General features: G+C 47.5%; 1 protein-coding gene across 2 annotated transcripts in view; it reads left to right on the top strand.

The window, feature by feature from the left end:
• The first annotated feature begins 7,317 nt into the window (after nt 1-7,317).
• The window catches only part of TRIM24 (tripartite motif containing 24), a 125,821-nt gene continuing 122,390 nt past the window's right edge, over nt 7,318-10,748 (top strand). The window contains exon 1 of one of the 2 annotated variants that reach the window (XM_017880394.1): nt 7,318-8,030. In XM_017880394.1, the coding sequence (XP_017735883.1) occupies nt 7,673-8,030 (358 nt within the window). In that variant the 5' untranslated portion in view covers nt 7,318-7,672. The remainder of the gene's footprint in view (nt 8,031-10,748) is intronic. The other variant, XM_017880393.1, reaches the window with a different exon arrangement.

Here is a 10,748-nt window from a genome sequence, read left to right as displayed (position 1 = left end):
ATCTTGCTCTGTCACCCAGGCTGGAGTGCAGTGATGTGATCTCAGCTTACTGCAACCTCTGCTGCACCCCCACTGCCACCCTCTTCTGGGCTCAAGCAATTCTCCTGCCTCAGCCTCCTGAGCAGCCAGGATTACAGGCGCCCACCACTAAGCCCAGCTAATTTTTTTGAATTTTTAGTAGAGACGGGGTTTCATCATGTTGGCCAGGCTCCTCTCGAACTCCTGACCTCAGATGATCCACTCGCCTTGACCCCCCAAAGTGCTGGATTACAAGCGTGAGACACCACGCCCGGCCAAGAATGCCACTTTCAAAAGTACAAATGCATACAATGAATTCTACCTCCAAGGAAAATATTTCTTTAAAAGAAGAAATTGCTTCTGCTATTGCTACACTTTATGTTGAGTTGTGCTAGGATACTTGGCTTAGAAATTATTTCTTGTGAATAAACCATATCATCATTTTCATTGAGTCCTTTCAATTTCCCACTTTGGTCCACTCATCCATCTCACTTCCTGGCTCTCTTCACTATTTGCCTCTCATAGGGTGTGATGCATATCCTTATTTTCCATCTAGCTCCTAGTTGCTCTGTTTTTCTTTTTCTTTTCTTCTTATGTTATCTGCAACCATTATTTTACTCCATTTGTTTTCTTTCATTTGTTCTCATTGCCTTCCTCATACTCACCCTCTTTTCCTTCTCTTTATCCTCTTATTGGCTTACTCTTTATTGAGTTTTCCATTGTGTTTTTCCTCTTTTTCCTCTCTGCAAGCCCTACCCTCATAATAAAACTCAGTAAAAAGTGCTTCCACAGAAAAGGCAGAACATTAACATGTAGGGATTCACTCTGCCTCAATATTCCCAGAACAGTTCTGCTTGGGTCTAGCCCTTGCCCTTCTGGTGACCACCCATCCGTAGAGTTGGTAAGTTGACCAGAATCCCATTAGTCAATATTCAGTTACAGCCCACTCCATTACTTCTATTCTTCAGATGGGGGAATAGCTATGCCCTTCTCTTGCCCTACCTCCACTCCCACCCCCACGCTCCACTGCCACTCCCTGGCTCTTTGTGACTTACTTTCCTCCACACTAAATGTTCAGAAGACATTATTTACCTGGGGAGGGGGAAGACTGGGGAGGGGAGGCAGTGAAGGGAAGAAGTATCTCCCGTAATCATCTATCCTGAGCCTTCCATCTCTTTTTTTTTTTTTTTTTGAGACAGAGTCTCACTCTGTTGCCCAAACTGGAGTGCAATGGCACAATCTCAGCTCATTGCAACCTCCGCCTCCCAGGTTCAAGCGATTCTTGTGCCTCAGCCTCCTGAATAGCTGGGATTACAGGCGCCCAGCACCACGCCCAACTAATTTTTGTATTTTTAGTAGAGATCGGGTTTCACCATGTTGGCCAGGCTGGTCTTGAATTCCTGACCTCAAGTGATCTGCCTGCCTCAACCTCCCAAAGTGCTGGGATTACAGGTGTGAGCCACCACACCCGACTCTTCCATCTCAGTAGAAGGTTCAAAAGAGCTAAATACTTGAGGAAAGAAGATATAATTGAGGCAAATACTGAGAATACCACAGAGGGTGAGAAGACCAAAGCATGAGGAAGAAAGTTATAGATGTTTGGTTTCCATGATATTTCTGAGATATTAAAGAAATACAGAGGAGCATAAATGGTTCTTAGTCTAAATGAATTACAATCTAGTAGGAGAAACTACATGTCCTTTATGTAGGGGTTCCCAGGATCATCCTTAGTTTCCACAATTTGCTAAAAGGACTCAAAAGGTTCAGGAAAAGTTGCTATACTCTCAGGTACAGTTTTTTGTTGTTGTTGTTGTTTGTTTTGTTTTGTTTTTTTTTTTGAGATGGAGTTTTTCTTGTTGCCCAGGCTGGAATGCAATGGCGAGGTCTCAGCTTACTGCAACCCCCACCTCCTGGGTTCAAGCGATACTCCTGCCTCAGCCTCCTGAGTAGCTGCAATTACAAGCACCTGCCACCACACCTGGCTAATTTTTGTATTTTTAGTAGAAATGAGGTTTCTGCCATATTGGCCAAGCTGGTCTTGAACTCCTGACTTCAGGTAATTCACCCTCTTCAGGCTCCCAAAGTGCTGGGATTACAGGCGTGAACCACTGCGCCCAGCCTAATCTGTATCCTTTTGCTGTAATAAACTGTACCTGAAGCCAGGCATGGTGGCTCATGCCTATAATCCCAGCACTTTGGGAGGCCAAGACAGGTGAATCACTTGAGGCCAGGAGTTCAGGACCAGCCTGGCCAACATGGCAGAAACCCCATCTCCATTAAAAATATAAAAATTAGCCGGGTGTGGTGGTGCATGCCTGTAGTCCCAGCTATTTCAAAGCCTAAGGCAGAGTATTGCTTGAACTCGGGAGGTGGAGGTTGCAGCAAGCCAAGATCGTGCCACTGCACTAAAGCCTGGGCAGCAGAGCAAGACTCCATCTCAAAAAAATCAAAAAAAAAAAAAAAAAAAAAGGATACAGGTTAGAATTAGCAAACGGAAAAGGTGCATAGACCAAGTCCAGGAGAAGCCAGGAATGAGCTTCCAGTTGCTCCCTCCAGCACAGTCCCACAGATAGTGTTTCATTCTCCCAGCAATTATGCATAACAAGACATATGAAGACGTATGAAGTCTTGCCAACCAGGGAAATGCACCCAAGCCTTGGATTCCAGGTTTTTTATTGGAGGTCCTGCAGGCATGCAGCACCTATGTGACTGGTCTTGGCTACTCACTTTCCAGCTTCCCAGAGATCAAACTGACATATAGTGGCCAAGGGCCTCAGGTATATAAAACGGGTGTGAGCTATAGGTCACATCCCGGGCATAAACTCTCTGGTTAAATTGATACAGTATGGCCCAAACTCTCAAGCTCTCCTCTTATCAGGCAGGATATTCCAAAGGGCAGAGGTAACCTCCCAGGAGCTACTCAAGGGTCAATCCTTTCTTTGGAATGTGCACAATTTGAGTAACCTAAGCTTGCTAAGTTAACCCCTTATTGCACACCCAAGAAGTGTGTTATGTTGACTACAACATTTTAAAAAAATTATCTAAGTTTTTCATCTTCCTGATGGCAGAAAACTTGATGTAGTCATATTTGAGTTAATTTGCTTTTGTTTATTTTGCTTTTAGTCATTTAAATTTTAAACTCAATCAATACCATATTCATTCTCCCTTTTATCTATCACTGATTTGAAGGTCCAAGGGTTTAAGATGGCCATGGCATATGTGGGGAAAGACATTAGATTTTGGGAGGCATTCTTGGTTTACCGTGGCATATGTAGAGTGTGCATTGCCTCCATTTCCCCCCCTCCCACAATAAAACATCTGCAAATATTTCTTTTTGTTGTGAAACTGGGTCTTGCTATGTGGCCAAGGCAGACCTCAAACTCCTGGGATCAAGTGATCATCCCTCCTCAGACTTCTGAGTAGGGGGTATTGCAGGCACAGGTCACCCTAGCTGGCTAACAATATAGGTTTTGTTTTTGTTTCTTTAGAGACTGAATCTCGCTGTTGCCCTGGCTGGAGTGCAGTGACTATTCACAGGCATGGTTATAGTGCACTGTGGCCTGAGACTCCTGGTTTCAAGTGATCCTCTCACCTCAGCTTCCTGAGAAGTGAGGACTACAGCAGTGCACACCTGTGCTTGACTTCCATTGGATTTTGACTGTGGGCCCCGCCATGGACCCCACTGAGATAGTCTGAGATGGCCTTTGGTGCCTACTTATTACATTCTCCTTATCCTGACTCAAGTCATCCAGGCCTCTCTACTTCTGAAAGCCTGGGAATCTTTTCTTTCTTCCTCTAAAGCTATAAGAAATTGGGTGAAAGAGTTACTTCAGATCCTGTATGCCTAAACACACCTCACAATCAGAGTTCTACTGAAAATGATTTTCTTTTTCTTTTCTTTTGAGACAGAATCTCGCTCTGTCGCCCAGGCTGGAGTGCAATGGCGCGATCTCAGCTCACCGCAACCTCTGCCTCCCGGGTTCATGTGATTCTCTTGCCTCAGTCTCCTGAGTAGCTGGGATTGCAGGCATGAGCCACCCAAGCCTGGCTTATTTTGCATTTTTAGTAGAGATGGGGTTTCTCCATGTTGGTCAGGTTGGTCTCAAACTCCTGACCTCAGGTGATCTGCCCACCTCGGCACCCCAAAGTGCTGGGATTACAGGCGTGAGCCACGGCACTCAGTCCTGAAAAATGATTTTCTTTTTCTTTTTCTTTTGAGACAGAATCTCGCTCTGTCGCCCAGGCTGGAGTGCAGTGGCACGATATCGGATCACCGCAAGCTCCGCCTCCCAGGTTCACGCCATTCTCTTGCCTCAGTCTCACAAGTAGCTGGGACTACAGGTGCCCGCCACCACACCCAGCTATTTTTTGTATTTTTAGTAGAGACGGGATTTCACCCTGTTAGCCAATATGGTCTTGATCTCCTGACCTCGTGATCCGCCTACCTTGGCCTCCCAAAGTGTTAGGATTACAGGCGCGAGTCACCGGGCCCGGTCGAAAAATGATTTTCTTAAGTGTCCTGGAAGTTCTAGAATTTCCACCCACTAGCACCTTTTGAGGGGTGGGATGAGAAATCTCACTAGTATCTAATGCTTTTTTCTTTTCTTTTCTTTTCTTTCTTTTTTTTTTTTGAGATGGAGTTTAGCTCTTGTTGCCCAGGCTGGAGTGTAATGGCGTGATTTTGGCTCACTGCAAACTCTGACTCCCAGGTTCAAGTAATTCTCCTGCCTCAGCCTCCCAGGTAGCTGGGATTACAGGCATGCAACACTATGCCAGGCTAATTTAGCGTTTTTAGTAGAGACGGGTTTCTCCATGTTGGTCAAGCTGTTCTTGAACTCCCGACCTCAGGTGATCCGCCTGCCTTGGCCTCCCAAAGTGCTGGGATTACAGGCATGAGTCACCGTCCCTGGCCAGCATCTAATGCTCTTATTCTCCTTGCTGATGCCCTTCTCTTCCAGTTCAGATGGCTTTGATCTCCTCTCTTGTAGGTGGTGGTAGTGGTGCAGTTAAGAAACGGCACATCATCCAATTAGGCGGACCCATAGGATGGATATGGGAAAGCAGTAACATCAGGCAGGAAGATCAGATGGGAATAAAATTGTGGAGAGCTTTGGATGCAGTAGAGAGCCACAGAAAATTATGGGACAAGGGAGGGACATAGGATGAGAGCTGTAATTAAGGAAGAGTAATCTATTGGTAGTGTGGATCTTTGTGAAATATATTTGAACACACTTTGTAGGGCAACAATATCTAAATAAAGAAATCATATGATTAAGAAAAACAAACAACAAATTCGTTTTCTGGACTTGAAGTCCCATATATGTGAACAAAGTACGAAGTACGATTGTTTTACTCATGTGAAATTAGGAAGGCTAAAACGATGGAAGATAATTTTCTGCAAACCACGCTGATTTGAAAAACTTTAAGCTAGTGGGTTTGATCAAATTACATGGGATTCTTTCAAAACCAGTCTGCTCAATTTTACCTCTCAGTTTTCCTTCTCTACCACCGTCATCTGGGGAATAAGAGGGACTTGTCTTTAGTAGGCTTGAATCCTGTACACCACCTATGTAATGAATTTTTAGCAAATTAAGGGAGCTGATTTTTGAACACAAAATTTCCATTCCTAGTATGTGAATGTTTTCAAGGTGCAGCTTCAAAAATATACAATACGGTTTGAATTCTGGGGAAGGAGTGTTCAACTTTGGGGTGGCTTTAGGGGATAACAGATAAGTCTGAATTTTGAAGGAACTAAAACAAAGGGAACAGCGTGTACAAAGCAGGGTGGCCTTAGAATTGCGGCAGCATGAAGCTGAGAGTGGCGGCGACTCTCAGCTTCATGCGGGATCATGGAGGGATTTGTAAGTGGGTGAAGACACGTGGGACCGACTTCTGTTTCTGGACCCACCCAGGTCAGAATCAACTTGAGATGCTGTCAAAATTGAAAAACTGAATACGGAGGTGGCCCAAGCACCTGCTTTTCATTAAGCTTCTCAAGTGATTCGCATGCAAACTAAGGTTTAAGAGCTACTTCCTAGCAAAAAACAAAACAAAACAAAAAACCCCCAAGCTTAAACAGGAACCAATGGAGGTGGGAGGGGTGGCGGGAAGAGCCGTTGAATTTCATGTGATTAAGTAAAAGAATTTCTCACTTGAGGCCTACGGAGATTGTGTTTAAGGGCAAGGTCTTGAACGACGGCTACGTTGCCTAGCCCTCCGCCATTGCCATCCTATGTAGTCCTCCAGGAAAATTGTGATTTTAGCAAAGCCTTTCATGACCCACTCCATCTTTCTCTAAAGTCCAGTACCGCTTCTTTCGTATTGAAAAAAAAAAAAAAACAAAACAAAAACTTATATACACTTCTTAAAGTTACGTGTTTACAAAAGCTTGTTTCCTCCACTCCGTTTCTATTCTTCAAGTTCCTTAAAAGCTGCGCCATTTTTTGAGTGAAAAATGTGCGTAACTTCTGATATCAGCGTAGAGAGCTGAGGGAGGGAGGGAATAAAATAAGAGGGAGGGAAGAAATAAAAAAGAATCTTGAAGTTATGAATTATTTGGGCATCAGTATTGAGGTTTATTTTACTTGATGATGCTATATTTATGCAATAAAACATTTGCCAATCTATTAATTCCTGGGAAAACGAACCTTTAGTCACTTTAAAAGCACATCACTGACTTTGAAAATTAACTTCACCTTTTTCATTGGGGAAACCCTTTAAAAATTTCCAACTTGCACGAGAACTTCCCTCCCTTATTCTTCATACTCAGTCATTCATTCTAGAGATGAGTAAAATTAGGTTGCAATATCTATGCTGCCTCCAGAGTACCTCTTTCACACAGTATTTTTAGAAAATTATTTCCTTGTTTGCTCTTCAGTACCTCCACTCCTTCCTCCTGTGACCCTCCCACCATATTTACCCCTCCTACAAGACCAGATCTCCAGTAATGAAACGAGAGTTTTCCAAGCAGTTACTTAATTAACGGCATTGAGTAGACAAGTGAGGTCCCGCCCCCTAGGAGGAGCTAACACCGCGGACCGAATCAGGCGGATGGTCGATAACAAATGAACCCTCAATCTTTTCAGAGGAGGAAACACACACAAAGGCCCAATCAGAGACCGCGGCTCCAAGAGTCCAGAGGGGGCGGGGCTGGACAAGCACCACCCGCTTCCCAACCTCCCGCCGTGGCCGACTGAGCCTCGCGGGCTCCGACAGGTCCCGCCCCCTCGCCAGGCGCGGCCGCTATTGGGCGGCGAGCTCCTCGCCGAAGCCTCAGTTGCTGGGAGAGGGAGGGCGGGGGCGGGGCCTGAGGTGGGCCGGGGGAGCGATGAAGAGAAAGGCGGGGAGGCAAGGGCGGGCTGGGCGTATTCGACGAGCGCCGCGGCGGTTGGCGTAGCGGACGGGGTGCAGCCTCCCCGGTGCGAGGAACGGTCTCCGCTGACAGATCCCCTTCTTCCGGCCGCGCCACTCGGGAGGCGGATCCCCTGGGCCTGAGGAGGCTTCCCCCGCCCGGCTTGCTTTCCCTCCCTCGCTGGCGCTGCCGCGAGTCCACCGAGCGGCCTCTGAGGAGCAGCCGCAGGAGGAGGAGGAGGTCGTCGGGGGCGGCGGGCGAAGACCGCGCTCTCGCTTCCCGGGCGGCGGCGGGGGCAGGACAATGGAGGTGGCGGTGGAGAAGGCGGCGGCGGCAGCGGCCTCGGCGGCGGCCTCCGGGGGGCCCTCGGCGGCGCCGAGCGGGGAGAACGAGGCCGAGAGTCGGCAGGGCCCGGACTCGGAGCGCGGCGGCGAGGCGGCCCGGCTCAACCTGTTGGACACTTGCGCCGTGTGCCACCAGAACATCCAGAGCCGGGCGCCCAAGCTGCTGCCCTGCCTGCACTCCTTCTGCCAGCGCTGCCTACCCGCGCCCCAGCGCTACCTCATGCTGCCCGCACCCATGCTGGGCTCCGCCGAGACCCCGCCGCCCGTCCCTGCCCCTGGCTCGCCGGTCAGCGGATCGTCGCCGTTCGCCACCCAAGGTGAGAACCGGCTGCGGCCGCGGGGGAGCCCGGGGAGAGGGCCGGGAGGGGGCGGGCGCCCTTGTTCTGCGCGACCCGCTGTCATGTCGCCGCCGCCCGGGGTGCGCGGCGGGGGAGGGGCGAGCAGGAGGGTCTGTGCTGGCGACGGTGACATGGAGGGCCCGCGCTCTGCGGCGTGCTGCGCTCGGCCAGCAACTTCCCCGGGCGCTGTGGACTTGACCGCGCCGCCGCCGCTGCTCCGCGTTCTCTACAGCCGGGCGGCCCCTGCCACCCGCACTTTTGCAGACCTCTGCGGAGTCTCCTGCAGCCGGAATCTCGGGTTCTTTGCCGGCTGCATCCAGTTAACTGCTACCCGCCCGCTGCTTCCACAAAGCTTTGTCCAGGTCCATATGATCCTGATCATCTCGTCTATACCCACGTTATTTGAGCTGGAGGGGAGAAGGGAGGGATGAAGATGAAGTGATGGTGACTTTCTTTCATGACTGATTGCAGATCAGATGTCATTTATTTCTTATCTTGCATGTTTGTGGCTCTTTACCTTAATGAGTTCCCAATTCTCTTCCCTCTCCTCTGCTGGGGACAAAGGAACCAAGAGACGTTGTTTTGTTGTGTGTCTCTTTCAAGGGTTTTAATTTTGAGACGGTGAAGAGAAATAATGCAGAGTGATTTGGGGTGCAGGGTTTCCTGGTATTTTATAGATAAAGCTGGAAGTTACTGTTCTCTTTGTGGTGTTTATTACTGTAGAATTAGACTTTTGACAGGTGTTCCCATTGCTAACTTTAACAGATTTGAAACATTTAAAGTAAGTTTAAGTGAATACAGTTTCGGGTAGAACACTTGGCAGTTTCTAAATTTTATTATTGCAAATATTTGAGCACCTCCTTTTAAAAAAATACAGTGTAACTGGAAAAGCATTTTAATACTTTTAGAGGGAATAGTTGATTTATTTTGAAATAAAATGCTAATTTTACGCTACGTTAAGGGAAGTATGAAATGGATACTTTAGATGGTGGTCCGAGACTCATTTATTTAACTGCATGTTAGGCCCAGTATCCACTTGTAGGAGACAGTTTTCCATGGGTCTCCGTTTCTTCACTCTTGCCAGCACCCCTGCCAGGAAGATACTGACTGCCCTTTGTTTCTGTTTTTCACGGATATTATCTAAAGAGCAGCCTTCGATAGTGTCTTCCACCAGAGCAAAAGGCAGGGATACGTATTATCCAGTATAATAAGAATAATGTCTCCCTCTGGAGCGAAAGGGTAGGCATGCTTACTGCCCGTCTTAAAAGATTAGGATTCCCTAAGCTTAGGGTTCCTCTCCTGTAGAGAAGGAACTGCCTGTGTATATGTCAGCTGGCTCTCTTCACGTTGACCAGTGGGAATGTGGAGTTCCGAGAACTAGTGCAAAAATCTTGATGCTTTGGCTTATGCTGTTCCTGTGAGTAAAAAACAAACTGCCCTGTGTCTCTGACCCTTGAGTGTCTTCTATCACCATCCGTGAAACTGGTAAGTTTGTTAGCTTGCAAGTTGAACAAACTCTCAGATTCTTCACACTAGTTTGCTCTGAAGAGGCCCACTACTGGAAAGTTCGAACAGGTGAAAGCTTAAACCTTAGTTCTTGTTTGTTTGTTTGTTTTGAGACGGAGTGTCGCTCTTGTTGCCCAGGCTGGAGTGCAATGGTGCGATCTTGGCTCACTGCAACCTCTGCCTCCCGGGTTCAAGCGATTGCCCTGCCTCAGCCTCCCGAGTAGCTGGGATTACAGGCATGCGCCACCACGCCCGGCTAATTTCGTATTTTTTTTTTTTTTTTTTTTTGGTAGAGATGGAGTTACTCTAACAGGCTGGTCTCGAACTCCCGACTTGAGGTGATCCGCCCACCTTGGCTTCCCAAAGTGCTGGGATTACAAGTGTGAGCCACCGTACCCCGCCTGTTCTTATTACTTAGACGCATTTTAAGGTTGGTTTTTCCTTCCTCCCTGCCTACCTTCCTATCTTCCTACCTCCCGTTGTCCTTCAGGCTGGAATGCAGCACGATCTCAGCAACCTCCGCCTCCCGGGTTCAAGCGATTCTTGTGCCTCAGCCGGGCGCCACACCCGGCTAATTTGTGTGTTTTTTTTTTTTTAGTAGCGATGGAGTTTTGCCATTTTGGCCAGGCTGGTCTTGTACTCCTGTGACCTCAGGTGATCCACCTGTCTTGGCCTCGCTAAATGCTGGGATTACAAGCATGAGCCACCCCGCCCGGCCTCTTCCATTTATATTTTAAATGGTTAAACAGGCTAGTAGCCAATTAAGGTCTGAATTGTGCATTATTATAGAATTATGATATATTGTTTGCCTGGCCATGACATATGGACTTGAATTAATGAGAACATGGGTCATAAAGTTAGCATCCTCAATTCTAAGACAAGTTTGGGATTCCATACTTCTCAAAATGTTCTATGGAATTGCAATCTGAATATTTTTTATCTTTATGCTGTATTGTAAGCAAGAGTTCAATTGGGAGATGTTTTCGTTTTTATACTAAGGAAAAGGTTTTAACAAATTATACTTTAAAATAACCTCTAGGCCGGGCGCGGTGGCTCAAGCCTGTAATCCCAGCACTTTGGGAGGCCCAGGCGGGCAGATCACGAGGTCAGGAGATCGAGACCATCCTGGCTCACACGGTGAAACCCCGTCTCTACTAAAAAATACAAAAAACTAGCTGGGCGAGGTGGCGG

The sequence above is a fragment of the Rhinopithecus bieti genome, unplaced genomic scaffold, assembly GCF_001698545.2.
Source record: "Rhinopithecus bieti isolate Rb0 unplaced genomic scaffold, ASM169854v2 scaffold_11401, whole genome shotgun sequence".
Taxonomy (NCBI): domain Eukaryota; kingdom Metazoa; phylum Chordata; class Mammalia; order Primates; family Cercopithecidae; genus Rhinopithecus; species Rhinopithecus bieti.
The sequence above is the reverse complement of the archived record's forward strand: the minus strand, read 5'-3'. Positions and strand labels throughout refer to the sequence as shown.